The sequence below is a fragment of the Lontra canadensis genome, unplaced genomic scaffold, assembly GCF_010015895.1.
Source record: "Lontra canadensis isolate GAN:19392208 unplaced genomic scaffold, GSC_riverotter_1.0 scaffold21, whole genome shotgun sequence".
In the NCBI taxonomy this organism is placed as follows: domain Eukaryota; kingdom Metazoa; phylum Chordata; class Mammalia; order Carnivora; family Mustelidae; genus Lontra; species Lontra canadensis.
Genome location: NW_022631015.1, coordinates 3,138,261 through 3,154,203, shown reverse-complemented (window position 1 = coordinate 3,154,203; position 15,943 = coordinate 3,138,261). Strand labels below are relative to the sequence as shown.

The 15,943-nt window shown below is 45.3% G+C and overlaps 1 protein-coding gene across 3 annotated transcripts in view; it reads right to left on the bottom strand.

Moving 5' to 3' along the window:
- Positions 1-15,733, bottom strand: part of BPHL (biphenyl hydrolase like) — a 57,609-nt gene extending 41,876 nt beyond the window's left edge. For 2 of the 3 annotated variants that reach the window (XR_004383130.1, XM_032861476.1), the window contains exons 1-4: positions 15,245-15,438; positions 9,065-9,168; positions 6,936-7,102; positions 4,717-4,870 (exon numbers count right to left, since the gene is read on the bottom strand). Coding sequence is in view for 2 of the 3 variants with exons in the window: in XM_032861476.1 (XP_032717367.1) it covers positions 4,717-4,870; positions 6,936-7,102; positions 9,065-9,168; positions 15,245-15,423 (604 nt within the window). In the remaining variant the exon portion in view is untranslated. Of the gene's footprint in view, positions 1-4,716; positions 4,871-6,935; positions 7,103-9,064; positions 9,169-15,244; positions 15,439-15,575 lie in introns of those variants that run through there. The other variant, XM_032861477.1, reaches the window with a different exon arrangement.
- Between the last annotated feature and the right edge of the window lie 210 nt (positions 15,734-15,943).

Genomic DNA, 15,943 nt, shown 5'->3' with positions numbered 1-15,943 from the left:
GCAAATATGGGAGCCATGCCATCTATTGCTAGAACTTCAGGAGTTTCCAGGTGTCCAGAGAAAAGGATGGGCAAGTGGGGGTAGAGGAGACCAAGCGGCAGCAGAGGGACCTAGAAAGACGGGGGGCATCCAGGCTCACTCAAACTCTGTGAGCAAAGCAGAGGAGTCTGAACTCTACTTAACTGGAAAGCTATGCAAGACCTTGGAGGGTCTTCAAGTAAGATATAATGAGATTTACATCTTAGCAAACTACCATCCAAGCAGTTTGGAAAGTAGACTGAAAGGAGGTAAAGACAGGGCAGGTTGGAAAGTGCTGGTGGAGCTAAGTGGAGACAGATGGGGAGGCTTGGACCTGGGGCCTGGCAGGAGGAACGGAAAAGGTGAGACGGCTTCCAGACAGAGCTCAGCAGAACGCTGGAAGAACTCGGAGGACTGGAAGAACTCGGAGGACGGGAACATGACGTTGCAGACATGAAATGCTGGGCTTTACTGGCAGACCTCCCAGCTGGACATCAACACAGGTTTCTTCGCTTGTCTGAGCCTCAGGTTGAGTCATAAGTAGCTATGTTAACGTGAGCTCATAGCAGCCATTCCATAGGTCATAATTCAAATATTCTTTTGCAGAAGAAAGAATACATTCCACTGACTGTCGCTTAGCAAGGTGGGAAATGCAGCAGGAGGAGCAGGTGTGGAGGAACGATTAGGAGTTCGACTTCAGACACACTGTGAAGGTAAGGGGCTGCGGGGGCAACCAGGTAAGAAAAATGGACACGAAGTTGAATATCTGGAATTTTGGAGTCTGAGGACGCCAAGGGACGAGGGAAGCTTCTTGGGTGTAAGAACGGGAAGAGGAGCAGAGAGCTCCTTTCTGGATGGTGGCCGGCAGATAGAGCAGAGAAGGTGTCGAACCAGAGAACAGGCAGAGATAAGGGGAAAGCTGTGCACATGGAGGTGAGAACCTCAAGGCAGAGGAAGTTTCAAGAAGAAGGGTGGGATCATGGGGCGCCTGGGTGGCTCAGTGGGTTAAGCCTCTGCCTTCAGCTCAGGTCATGATCTCCGGGTCCTGGGATCGAGCCCCGCATGGGGCTCTCTGCTCGGCGGGGAGCCCGCTTCCCCCTCTCTCTCTGCCTGCCTCTCTGCCTACTTGTGATCTCTGTCTGTCAAATAAATAAATAAAATCTTGAAAAGAAAAATGAAGAAGAAGAAGGGTGGGATCAATATCACAGCACGTGTGTGTTTTCAAATGCTGCAGAATGACCAAGGAGCCGAAGGGCCATAAAGCATCCGAGGGGCTTGGCAGCACAGAGGCGCGGGTTCCACAAGGCCAGTGGGTCGGACGCCACCCCCCAGCCCCAGCACAAGTCAGGGAGAGAGCAGGGCATGAGGGAAGGGCCTGGCAGCCAGGAAGGGCAGCCGAAACACAGTAGAAACACAGCAGACAGTAACAGAAAGAGGACTGGGAGGTGAAGAGGGAGCTTCTCAGGATTTGTCTGCATAAAGGAGGGAAGTCGGAGTCACTGAACATGTGGAGTTCACACAGTGGTGACTGAGGGGAAGATGTCACAGGGTAACAGCGCCCAGGACAATCAGCCCCCTGTGACAGGATGTGCAAAGTGCTCCAGAGCCCAAGAGGCACAAGCATCCACCCGGTGCACGGCGCTGGGCCGCAGGAGCTGGGGACGGTGGCTAAAGCAGCCGTGTGTGGTGAGGACACTGGGCTGGACAGGAGGCCACGTAGGCAAGCACGGGAGCAGACACCGAGGCAGAGAGGCACAAAGGAGCAAGCCTGTTTCAGGAATGGCAGCTGCTCAATGTGGGAGCCGCACAGGAAGGCTGAGGGGAAAGGAGCAGCTGGCTATGGGGCGGGCCGGGCCCAGGTGCTTGGATGTCACTGAAGTCACTGAAGGAATTTAAGTCACAGAATCCAAGGACCAGGCTTTTGCCTTAGTGAGGAGACTCTTCCTTGGAAGACCAACCGCCCTCAGAGGCCGAGGGTCTGAAGCAGGAAAACGGTGGGCAGGAGGAGAGGAGGGGTTTCCTCCCAGGGGGACCTGGCCCCACTCACTGAGACAGAGATTATGGGCTGGGGTGTGGGAAGAGTCGAGAGCCACAAGGTAGCAAGTTCAAGGCAGACACACTAGTTACAGGCTATCTGGAGGAAGGTGCTCAGCCAGTAGACAGAAATCTGGCTTCGGGGCTCAGGAGGAGTCTGGCTAAAGAGTGGTTTAGAGAACATCACCCCTAGTCATAGCAGAAGCTGTGAGAAGTCTGTTCCAGAGAGCACCCAGTATCTCTCAGGCGTGGGTACTGGCTAAGTTGGCGTGAGCCCCCAGCTCAGAGATTATAGCTGGACTCCAGATGGAACAAGGAGCAACTACGTGCCAAGGAGTAAAAGCAGGAGGCTGGACAGTTAAACCTTAAATAACGACCCAGAAAGGGGATGAGTTTCTTATTTCCCTTTTCTTCCTTTGAGTCTCAACTTTGAGACAAAGGGTGAGGGGAGAATCACACATGTGGTTGGGGGCTGCTGAAAGTGAAACTTCAGGAGAAGACCCCTAGAGTTAGCCAGAGGACCAGGACCAGGTTCCCCTGCTTGAGGAAAACTGTTTCTCTCTCTCTTTCTTCCTACTCTAGTCCATGGGCCTGCACTACTAGTCCAGTGACTGGCAGGCCCCTAAAACCCCAAGAGAAGGCTAGCTCTCTGATTGAAGGTACCAGAAAAAAGGGGACCATAGTAAGCAAAATCCCTGTTATTTCTTCTATCTCTTTTCTCTGGCTGTTTTTCCCTAAAGATGGCTCCAGTTGCATGAACTGCACAATAGCGGGGGATGCGGGGGAGGCTGAGACCTGTCTTTCTGAGGAAAGTCTGTGCTTCTGGTCATAGGAGCTGAGTCCCTAATTCTGCATATGAATTGATAAAATGGTTCAAGTCCTGGGATCACCCCTGAGTTTTCCGTGCCTGGGGAAGATGCAAAAAAGCATTCAGCATAAGCGTCAAGAACTGAACAACCATATGAACCACTACCTACGTCCCAGCATACATAGCCTGAGTGGGGTCTGTGTGGGGCAGACACGGGCAAGCGTAGCACAGTCTTCAAGAATGGACCTGATGCTGGAACTACAGCCCACAGAAGGCTAAACAGAATTTGCAGTATGAACCTAACTAGGCTGACTGCATGCCAAGGGAAAAAAATATCAACGTTCCTCAGAGTTTTAACAGGATACAGAGTCACAACATAGTACAGTAAAAACAATCCCAAATCAAGCAAAGTACAAAGCCAACAAATAAATAAATGAAAAACTCTACAACCCCTAAAGAGGCAAATCTGACCAATTATCAAGGGAAAAGACAACCAGCAAATGCTGACCCTAAGATGACCCAGACATCGGCATTATCAGACACGGAAGGCAGGCATGGCCACAGGCATTTCCATTCCCTTTACAGGATTTTCTTCCCTCTGAACCTGGTAGGGATACAACGAGGACAAGCAGAAGTACAGATTAGGATAGGTGACTGCTTCAGACTCATCATTTAAGAGGTTCACTGTCCTTTCCCAAACAGTGCAAAGAACTAAGATTCTGTAATTTAAGCCATTTCATGGCTTACTTAAATCAGGTGACTTACAGAACCAGCTGAATAAAACTAGACTTGTCATTTTCAAGTGCCTGGGTCTGCAAATGTTTTCTGTCAAGGGCCAGAGAGTATTTTTGGCTTTGCAAGCCAAAAGGCAAAATCAAACGTATTAGGTAGGTAGATTTAAGGTGAGAGACCTCTGACCCGCTTGACCCCAACTGCCGGGGCCTGGCCATCTGGGATCCAGTAGAAACATACTCGTAATAAAAAGCCATCAGATTGAAGAAGAGGGTCCTGGTGGGTCAAGCTGGCAGATGCTGGTGATGTGGTAGCCCAGGGGAGTTTTGCGTTTTGCCCCAGACACCTCCAGATTCCAATGTGTCCTTCTTTTCTCCCAAGAGCTGAGAAGTTTCAGTTTGGTCAGCCTGCTGGAGGCTAAGCAAGTACCAATTTGCTGACTGCAATCCCACAGCTTGGTGCCTGGGAATGGCCAGCAGTCACCAGTGTGTAAGCGGCTACCAGCACAAGCCCTGGGCAGCAAATCTGGGTGCAGAGGAGGAAACAGGGATGGAGGGGGCACCCCTGCTTGATCTCTAGGCCTGACGGCACTGGTCTTCTCCATCATTGCTTAGCCTTACAAAAACAGATGGGCTGGATTTGGCCCACAGGCTGTAATTTGCCAGTCCCCGTTCTCTTGCCTCTAAAAACTTCAAAGATAAGCTTGAAGGACAACCTTATGAGATGTGAACAGCACAAAATTTCTTTATCAAAATATAAGGTTTCATATTTGAATACAATGTTCCTTTTTACGCTCCCATAATTTTAAATGAGGTCCTGAAGAACACTTTCCATCAAGCCCTCCCTCCGTGTAGTTCACTATCAGTAGTCGGAAATGTGAACGCGGATTTTCTAGAACCTTCTCCGGAGTCACAAAGGTGTCGTTTCTGCAAATAGAAAGTGTTAAGACACAGGCTAGTTGAACTGCAGGACTTTTCTGAGATCTCATGACTTTTCCAACTCAGAGTTGAGAACTGGAAGCAGATGAGACAGGACTGACTTGTCAATACACATTGAAGTTAAGTCCCGAGAAGGGGAGAGCAAAGGTGCCACTTGTCATGACATCTCTGATTCGAGAAACCTACCTTGATAAATCTTCTCATCTTCATCAGTCACGTAGGCATTGGCTCCCCAGATCACCATCTTGTCGATGTATGATGGGTATTTTGCAGCCGCAATGAGAGAGGTGATGCCACCATCACTCCACCCCAGCAGAGACACCTTCTGAAACTTCAGCGTCTGCAAGGAATACAGCGAAACGCATAGCACAGCCAACTGCTCCTCTCTGCTAAAGGAATCCCGTAACTGACAATCATCAAAATCAATACAGCTGTGAGGTTTGGAGCAGCCGCTGGCAATTAAAGAAAAATGCTAGACTCTGTCATTTGATGATGCAAATGTGTTTTCCTCAATTAGTTTTGGGATAAATATAAGTATCGTAAAATCCTAAGTAACTCTGAAACTAATAATGCAGTATATATTCATTAAATTTAATTTTTAAAAAACCCCCTAAGTACAGAGTATTGTTTTGAATTAATGAGGGAACCACATCTTCTGGTTGGACAGAATCTCTGGAAACAGTGGCGATCAGCTGTCCTTGGGAATGACAAGTAACATGTGCACACACACCCACGCCTGAGCGAAGGCTTTGAGAACAGTCATGCAGATTAGAGAGGGAAACTTAATATTTACTGGGTGGAATGAAGTCATCGCATCTGATAAAAACACTGACTGCAACTGTGGGAAGAACAGGGTGGAGGAGAATGGTGTCACAGGGAGGTTATGTTCATCCTTAAATCAATCAGGCTCTGAAAACGTGTTTGACAGGGAAACTGAATTAAGATTACATCTGAGAGATGCTGCCTCGAAGTAAAAATAGAATGATTTGGAAAATGAAAGATTTAACAAATATCAGCCCAAGATGCTGAGGGGACTATACATTGCTGTAAGTAGCATGGATAATCATTTGGCTCTATCTTGTAAAAGGAACATTTGTGTCTTCTACACCCCAGCATCATCCCCTAGATATGCAAGGAACTCCTACACCCGTGCACCAGGGGACAGGTCCAGGGGTGTCCACACCACATTGTTTATAAGAGATCGAAAATGTCCACAGGTAAAACAGTGTTTCCTGCACTGCTGTTTATAATCACACAAAAAAGCAATTTAAAAATTTGAGTATTTATCTGCCATTAGAGAGGGGTGAATAAGACAGAGCACCCCCACAATGGAATACTGTGTGACAATTATAAGACTTACTTGAACCCATTATTTGTTTACATGGAAGTATCTCCTTGACAAATTGTTCAAAGAACAGTAATTTGGAAAAACATTATGGGTAAGGATGATGCTGTCAATACAAAACTGTGTACTTATAAATGTAATGAGACTGCCTGGAGGGGAACCCTCTTGCCCTGTTAGTGGGAATGCAAACTGGGGCAGCTGCTCTGGAAAACAGAATGGAGCCTCCTCAAAAAGTTAAAAATAGAGTTACCCTACAACCCAGCAATTACACTACTAGGTATTTATCTCAAGGATACAAACACAGTGATTCAAAGGGACACACGCACCCCAATGTTTATTATAGCAGCAGTGTCCACAATTGCCAAAATAAGAAAAGAGACCAGAAGTCTATCAATGGATGAATGGATAAAGAAGATGTGGTCTATACATACAATGGAATATCCCTCAGCCATCGAAAAGAATGAAATCTTTTTTATTCCACTGCCATTTGCAATAACATGGAAGAAACTAGAGGGGATTATGCTGAGCAAAATACAAATACTATATGATTTTACTCCCATGTGGAATTTAAGAAACAAAACAAATGAGTAGAGGGGAAGGGAAGGAAAAATAAAATAAGATGAAAACAGAGAGGGAGACATACCATAAGAGACTCTTAACTCTAGGAAACAAACTGAGGGTCGCTGGCGGGGAGGTAGGTGGAAGGATGGGGTGACTGGGTGATGGACATTATGGAGGGTACATGATGTGATGAGCACTGGGTGTTATATGCAACTGATGAATCCCTAAATTCTACCTCTGAAATTAATAATACACTATATGTTAACTAGATTGAAAAAAAAAAAGATTGGCTGGAAAGGCAGTCTTAAAGTCATAGCAAGAGTATCTCTCAATAGTTGGATTGTGGGATATTTCTACTTCCTAATTCATACCTATTTGAACTCCCTGAACTTTCTGCAGGAATTACACAGTATTACTCTTATAGATAGAAAAAAAACAAAATGGATGAAGACATGCCCAGCCCTCCTCCCTCCTCTGGGCTCTTCCCTAAGAGACCCACCTTCATCAAATCAACAGCATCTTTTGCATCCCTTTCAAAAAAGTCCGCTGGGAAGTCTCGATCTGGGGGTCTGGAATGTCCATATCCTCGAGGATCCCAGGCAACCACCGTGAAGAGCTTCTTATTCAGGTTCTGGATCTGGGGTCCAAAATCAGTCTCTCCGCTTCCTAAAAATAGCCACTCGGTTACCCTCAGGTGAACGATTTCATTATTTCAAGCACGTTAAGGTAAAAGCAGAAACAATTGCAATCTTAAAGTAACAAGTTTCTACTCAAAAGTTGGACAGCAGGATGCAGTCAGCAAAGAAGCCTTGTGATGATAAATAAAATCCATTTCCGGACAGGCTGACTTCCTTTCCTGGTAGAGTTCAGACTTGCCTTTTGTCTCCTCCTAGTGGCAACTTTGAGGATTCATTTGATCCTTTATTACTTTATTACTTCAGCACTTTTGATATATTCCCAGTTAATCTTCCTTAAAAAATTTTTTTTAATTAAAAAAAAAAGGAATTCATGAAACTGCATAGAAATTGACTTACTAATATGGTATGTTTCTGGGTGATTTTTTTTTAAATTGACTGTTACAAATGAGAGAGATCCCAATATTATCTGTCAATGAATTTATATGATTTGATCCAAGTTATTCAAAGTAGAATTTTAAATTCCCAGGTGTTTTTAACTAGGCTAATGTGAACAGCCCTGCATATTTTATTTTCTGGTTATAAGTAAGCACCAGAAAACTCAACTAAAACATTAAAATGAGGGAGGGCAGGGTGTGGAGGGGAGTAATCAGATTCACTTGTTTCATTCAAACAACAGCATGTTAACAAGTAGAACCCCGTTCTTGAGGCTGTGGTGGAGCTGACTGGCAGTTCCCAGCCTGCCCACGAGGTCATGGCCACTGTGTGCAAACACCTACCGTGTGTGGCGTGGAAGGTTCTAAGGAGCCCAGTCCAGGGGTGAGTCAGCATTTTGTTTTTAAAGTCTGCTTCACTGCTAAGGGCTTGTAGCTCAGGCCACACACAGATACTAAACATCTTGCTTGATAAAGTAGTTATTATTACAAAATGTCTTTTAAGATGGTACAGAATCATTTAACAATATCAAGGACCACCATTCTTTCTGGGAAGATCTACCTTTCTGAATATCTGGTAAATACCAGAAAACCTAAGGCAAAAATATAAATGGAGAGTGTGTCTGGGAGGTTCAGTTAGTTTAATGTACAACTCTGGATCTCAGCTCAGGTCTTAACCTGGTTGTGAGATCAAGTCCTGTGTTGGGCTCCACGCAAGGTATGTAGCCTACTTGGGAAAAAACAAAACAAAACAAAACTTAGATATATGTATATACAATGTTTCATATATATACATAGTATACATATGTTTTTGCATATATATATGTCTTCTACACACACACATATATGTGTATATGTTTGGAAAGGCATTTTAGCATTTAACTTTTACAAGAAAATAAATCACAAGGAAATAGTATATATTGGTATTATTTAACTAAATTAAAACAATACCAAAACCCTTAAAACCAAATTTGAGTATCCTGGAATCACTGGACATTATCTCCCTGAGCTGGATACATGTAAATTACTTATCTGGAAGATAAAATTGGGATCCAGTTGGCTTTACTATGCTCCATTCATGCCAATCTAATTTTGATTTCCAAAAAGATTTAAATTAAGTCTTGCTTTTAGCTCTTATTTTAATTGAGCATATAATCAACTCCAACAAGGGGATTAATCCACCTTCTAGCTCTGGCAGTCTTGCATCCTGGAATCCCTCAATCCCAGGCTCACTGGGATGGTTGGTCAGTAGCTCGTCTAGTTAGTCAATCCCTGCTGCCCATACCCCTCTCCTTAACCCCTGTCATCCTCCCAAATTATAGGTAACTACAGGGTGTAACTGCATGAAAAAAAAAAAAAACAAAACCAAACCTTGGGTATTTAAGGGAATAAAGAATACATATAGTAGAAAGTTATCTTTCTTTTCTATCACTTAAATTTGTAGCAAATATTAAAGCATTTAACAAAGCACTAAAATCAATAATCAATATTTGGCATCTAATAACGTGAATGCATCATAGACTACACAGCACACAAATTCCATTAAAAAACTTCCAGACCCAGCATTCCAGGAAGCAGGAGGACTGCATGTTCTCCCTCTCCCGTCTGCTGATAATGCAAATGGACACCATTCACAGCCACTTTGGCAGAGGTTACTGAGGTGCTGCAAGAGAAAAATCCCAACCCCAAAGAAAGATTACTTAGCAGTATAAATGTAATATGAACAAACCGCCCTTTTCTGTACCCGAGTCAACTCTAGTACCCTTCTCAGGCTTCTTGGATTCCTTTGATTTGTGCTTAAGTTTCCCAAACCTAACAGGGCTAGACTGCAGGTCTGAACTATGCCTTCATGTTTGAATGCCCTACACCGCCAGCCCGGGGCTTACCCTATGACAGTACTGAGAGTTTGCTGAAATCAACGGCCATACACCCTCAAGGGCACACACCTGGTAAGCTGGAAGCCAGCGGTGCCAAGGGTGCAGGCAGATGCACGAGCTTCACTCAATGACATGCGAGGTTAAACAACCAGGGCACAGAGCCTGGAGTCACTGGTCAGGACCTTTGCAGATCTAGAGGGGTGGCCTGGGACTTCTGCTGCACAGCAGTGTTCCTCGGGGCAAGTCTGATCTCAGGAGTCCACAGAGAAGGCCTTGGTCCCTAGGAGTCCTTTAGACATGTGGCTTCTCGTGTTCTCTGGCCAGCCGCCGCAGGGCTCTTGGCGGGAACGCCTGTCTGCACTGCTACGGCCGGCCTGGTTTTTAACATGTTGCAATACGTGTGTTGATGATTAAACATGCGAGTCCATAACCTTCCGTGTCAAGAGCGCTCCCTGGGTCGCTGACCCTCCTTAGCCCAACACCTCCCATGACATAGTATCTAACTGGACATGCTGGCATAGGACTGCGCCCAGGTCTGTTTGGACTGATGCGTGTACCGACCACATCAAGGGTACTGCTCTGATGAACCTCTCCTCCATGGCTCTTCCAGAACCTCCAGAATGAACATGCAGGGATACATAGCAATAAGCACACACAAGACTCCTGCATCAGGCTCTAAGAGCCTCCCCACCGATTTCCCAGGTGGCTGGGTGACGTGTGGAAAGGACATTTTGGCATGCCAGGACAGATGCTGGAAGGAGGTGCTCCTCTTCTCCTGGCAGAATGTTAAGGAATTTAAATTAACCACTGCCCCCCTTTTCTTTACGTATTTTCTACCCCTATTACCTGTCTGCAATTAGTCAAAATGCTTACAGGAATGAAGCATTTTTTTTTAAAAATGAGGTCCTCGGTGCCTGGGTGGCTCAGTGAGTTAAGCATCTGCCTTTGGCTCAGGTCATGACCCCAGGGTCCTGGGATTGAGCCCTGCATTGGGCTCCCTGCTCAGCAGGAAGTCTGCTTCTCCCTTTGCCCCTCCCCCCATTCATGCTCTCTCTCTCTCTCAAATAAATAAAAACTTCTTTTAAAAAATGAGGTTCTCTTTCCTCTTTTGGTTTCCTCCCATCACCAATTTCAAATGAGAATGCAGAAACAAATGTGTTGTATGCGGGTACATTAAGTCTTAACACAATTTCTGCAAAAGTAACAGAATTGGGTGGTAATACAGCCTGACATTAACTATAAGCTCCTTATCTACAGAAAAATCACGAGGAGCAATAATAAAGCCACTGAGCAACAGTGCTATCATACTGATACTGCCAAGCTCTTCGGAGTCCTTGATTTTTACTGTTAAGGTGGCTCTAGGATCCAGATAAAGGCAAATAATTCTCTGGGAATAAAGATTCATCTCTGCAAACATTAACTGACATATTCATTTTTGCCCACAGTCTAGCGGGAGAAAAGATAAAGAGACAAGAGATTCCCTCTGCAAACCATCAGGGAGAGAAGGTGATGACCGAGGCCAGGAGCACAACGAGCACGGCTAGAACTAGTTAGTAGGATTTCCCATATTCACCACCCAGGAATGAGGCAGCAACTAGCTAGAGATGACCTGTATTCGCACGGCTCATGTTAGCAATGACGTGTGCCTTTGTTGTACCTCGTGTCCTAAGATTTTTGAGGGGCTCCCCTTCCTTGCCGCATTAAAGGACATACATGTAGGAATCATGTGCAGGGAAGATGGCACATACAATGAGAGGAACCCCATTCCCCATGGCATCTTTCTCAACATCCAAGACAGTGGGATTTTGTGGCTGGACACTGCTGACTCTCCCTGTCTGCAAGTGTTCGGGGCCCGGCAAGGGCACTGCCATAATCCTTTCCTTCACCTTTCGTGATCATTCCAAAGTCTCTAATGCAAAAACACCTCTAACCTCCCTTTGCGTTTTGCTGTATTTGTGTTTTGGTTCCCCATTCCAAACTTTTCCCCCCAATTATCCCCATCCCATCTTTTGGTTGCCCAAGATGAAGGCAAAAACAAAACCATGTAGTCTAGAATTTGGCTTAATAGGAACTCAATGTCAGGGAGGGTTACTAAGGCAGAAGACTTTGAAGATAGTTTTAGAAGAGAGACAGAGACCATATGGGGTTGAGCAGAGATAATTGGAGAAGAGTGAAAGAAGTAGCCTTTGAGTTGAACTTCCAAAAGGAGTAAAATTTTGAAAAAAAGAATATGGTGTGGAGAGTGCTTCTAGAAGAAGAAATAGCATGATCGAAGGCCCAGAGCAAGGGACATATTTATGTGGGGACAAGGCAGTGTTCAGCCTGGCAGGAGAGTGGAGTCAGGGAGCAAGGTTTGGGCTGAATGCTGAAGAGGTCCGCAGCTAGGCTAAGGGAAAAGAACATGTCCCTAGTGCCTTGTCATCAACATCCTATGTGTCCCCATACCAGAGGTACCTGCCCCACTGTCACATCAGCCCACGCCATGGGGTTAATGGAGGCTGCCAACAACCTTTCATCGATCTCCAGGTTAGGGAAACAGGATAGGGAAGTGTTTATGAACAAAAGTAAAAGCAAATCAATTTAAATGCAAGTAAAAAATTTTATTTAAAAAAAAGTTGCTGAATTTAAAAAATAGAGTTATCAAATCATTTACTGAATGATTTATTTATCATCGATAGAACACTGAAATGAGGAAAGCATTCTTCTCTCCAGCTTAGCAAGGGGCTCTTAGACAGTACTTCAGGCCTCATTTTATGTGTCTGTTGATAGAAAATCTGGCTACAGAGAGACCAGGCCTTCAATGGCCCTGAAATGTGCATTATTACTTGACCCACAGTCAAGAGACCAAATTTCCCAAACTGTCACACAGGAAAGAGGATACAAAACTTCAGAAAATTTAAAGACCAAAAATGAATATTTCCTTCGGGGTGTCCATCCATCTTTACCACCACTTTCTCCCTGCTAATAATTAGTTCACTAAAACTGTAAGCATAAAAATGGAGTTTTAGGGGTACCTGGGTGGCTCAGTGGGTTAAAGCCCCTGCCTTTGGCTCAGGTCATGATCCCAGTGTCTTGGGATCGAGCCCCCGAAGCCTGGGGTGGGGGTGTCTCTGCTCAGCAGGGAGCCTGCTTCCTCTTCTCTCTCTCTCTCTGCCTACTTGTGATCTCTGTCAAATAAATAAAATCTTTAAAAAAATAAAAATAAAAACAGCCTGTAGGAGGGCATACTCACCTAGAATCACCTTATCTCCTATTTGTCTCTGACTCTCTTTCTCTGGGAAGCTGGATAAGCAATTATGTGAATGGACAGAGGTCACAAGCAATACAGTGATAATAACTCCCTGACCGAGGGGGCCTTAACTCCCTTCCAAGAAGGAAAGTTTCCTTTAAGAATCTAACAACTTGGGGAAAACAAACTAACAATTAGTTTCATTGCTTAAGGTCAGTAACCAACTCTATTAAGAGCTTACTTATCTCATTTGTTTTGCTGTGTGATGTACATTACACTTACCCTAATTTTATCGTTGAGAAACCTGAGGATTAGAGTGTTTCAACAACTGGCCCCCGTCACATTACTGGTAATTTATACCTGAGTGTCTGACATCAGCACCTTTGGCATTTTGCCTTTGCTTAGAAATAAAAATGGAGGGGTGCCTGGGTGGCTCAGTGGGTGAAAGCCTCTGCCTTCAGCTCAGGTCATGATCCCAGGGTCCTGGGATCAAGACCCGCATTGGGCTCTCTGCTCAGCAGGGAGCCTGCTTCCCTTCCTCTCTCTGCCTGCTTCTCAGCCTACTCGTGATCTGTCAAATGAATAAATAAAATCTTAAAAAAAAAAAAGAAATAAAAATGGAGCCAATTAATACGACACATCCTCACTCTGAAAGTCCTACATATTCTCCGTTTATCTTATGTTCAGCTAATTATTTTGTATACTTATTCCAAAGTAACCATCAGCTACAACAAAGTAGCAGCTACCCCTAGGGCTTAGAATTAAATGAATTTTGATGACTTACTTTGGATCTTTTACACACTGCATTACTACTAAGATAGTCAAATCTGTATCAGTGCTAACTGTAGCTACCAATTAGTGAATTCTTATTATATTCCAGGCCCTTTACATTTATTGTCTCTAATGCTCAGAACAAAACTGCAAGGCACTAGGCTTAGAGAAGTTAAGTAACTTGCTCATAGTTGCGCAGCTAGAAGTGGCAACGCAGCTAGGTAAAAGACCAGATTCCATGCTCTGTTACCTCATGGGTGAACAAAGTCTCCCAAAGGGGCCCCACCCACCCTGATTGCCAGCAGAAAGAAGGTAGTGGCAGGTGCCAGGGAAAGGAGGGTCTCTGGTTCTCAGGCAGAGCATCCCAAGGTTGAGCTCAGAAGACATTTTTCTTCTGGCAGGTTGTTAGGTTCTGCAAATCATCAATACTAGAACTGTACTCAATATACAACTGCAGGTAGGAAAGGCTTTTTCTTTAAAATGTTATTATTATTATTATTTGTTTTATTATTTTTTTTAACCTGGTCCCGGAACAAATCAGTTTACAGACTACAAACTAAAAAAGAGTCAAAGTTACAGATAATAAAAAAGAGTCAAAGTTCCAAACCACAGACAAAATAAGCTTCCGGAACACAACTCAAGTGTAGGATGGGTACTGGCTGCTCAGAAGCAAAGGTCTTAAAGGGGTGTTTTCACCTCCTTGTACTAGGCTGCAGCTTCATTTCAGGACAACCAATACCGCTGCTGGTTTCCTCTGATTACATGTAATATCAAGTTGCAACTGCATTTACAAAATGGCAGTTCAAAATCCAGAGAAACCTGTTTTTCAGAGTTATGGGAAGAATGATTTGCACTCAATCAATGGGGCCTTCCTGCAACCATTAACTAACCTATCTTAACTTGAGTATTGGTATATAGTAACCTTATTTCAATCTCTTTCTCCAAATAGGAAACTGAATAAATTGCCACTTTTCAATGTTGATTTACACAGCTGTGAACACTGGCCTATTTTTCCCACCTGTATTAAGACAGTCCTGAAAGTCTAAAAGTTCTAAAATAATAAAAAAGAACTTAAATCAAATATGAAACTCAGGGACTAGTTGATCACAACATAAAAATTTAAAACTGGTCAGATTTTTCCCTTCTCCTTCCAAATTAAAATTTCAAATGAGACGCTTCCACATTGGATCAACCGAAGTTCTAAATGCCAGGTACCCATTTGGGATCTGACTTTTCCTAGTTATAAACGGAACTGACCAATTAGTGAATTGCATACATGCCCAGTTAACTGCATACATGCCCCGTGTACCCATGTGTGTAGAGTGAGGAGTAGGTGCGTAGGGAATAAAGTAGAGTAAGCCTCACGCTGTTCTAGCCACATTTTCTGCTTAGTATCTCCTGGGACCAAGGGCAGCCATTTTTAAGACAGTAAGCCAGAGATTAATCTAGTTGTTTTGTTTTATCTCGAAGCGTACGTGAGGATGGGGGCAGGGAGTCAGAAAAGAAAAAAAGGCAGATTCTTGGCCTTTCCTGCCACATCAGAACCTCAGAGTCAGGCCAAGGATTCTGAATTTTCCCAGGCGCTCAAGGGGATTCTTTTGCACCTTAAAGTTCAAAATCAGCAAAAGAAAGGGAAAAAAAAAAAAAAAAAAAGACGACGCGAGGACTTCGGACCCGGGACCCGGGACTATTAGAGCTAATAGGTCACAGACATTCTCAGGCTGGTTTTTTATATAAGAAGCATGAGAGATCAGAGCCATGAAGGTGTGAACAGACTGGACAGAGCACCGAATAAGAATGAAGCGTCTGGAATTCTAATCTCTGGCGTGAGAGTGTCTGCGGCTAAAAGCAAATTACGATACCTCCCTGGGTTTCTTTGGTCTGCACAATGAAGGGCTTGAACTCCATCACCCAAGTCCTTTAAGGCTTCCGAGTCACAGAACTGAAGCCGATGCATGGCTGAAGGGCTCAGTCCCGGAGGTGCAGAGGTGGAGGTTAGCTCCACCGCCTCCCGCGTACCCACCTCGGGCAGGCTCCCCATCGCCGGGTAAAAGCAAGAGGGCGGAGACGCGGCGCTCCAGGCCGCTACCTGCACCGCCCAGCCTGCCCCCAGGCTAGCGCGCTCCTCTCTCCCCGCCCCTCAGAACTTGGACCAGACCCCGCGGGCTCCCGGAGGGAAGCGGGTACCATTACCCGAATGCGGCTGCAGGCCCGGCACGCGAGACCTGGTTCCCGGGCTTCAGAGCCGAGAGGAGAATCCGCAGCCTCCGCAAAACCCGGCTGTTTAGCGTCGCAGCCATGCTCACAGGTGGCGCCAGGCGCGCAGGACGCCAGCGCCAGGATCCACCCGCCGCCCTGGGAAGGCTCGGCTGCCCCGCGGGGGAGCAAGCCTGCGCCCCTCCCCACCTGCTGCCTGAGCCCCAGCCCCACTCGCGTAGTCGCTAGAAAACACGCATGCGCCGAAGACCGCTCCGTCCGGCTGCCCGGGAACACGCATGCGCAGGGACTTCTGCCTGGAGATGGCGTTCATTGGTGACATTTCGCCAGCCTAACTTTTGTCA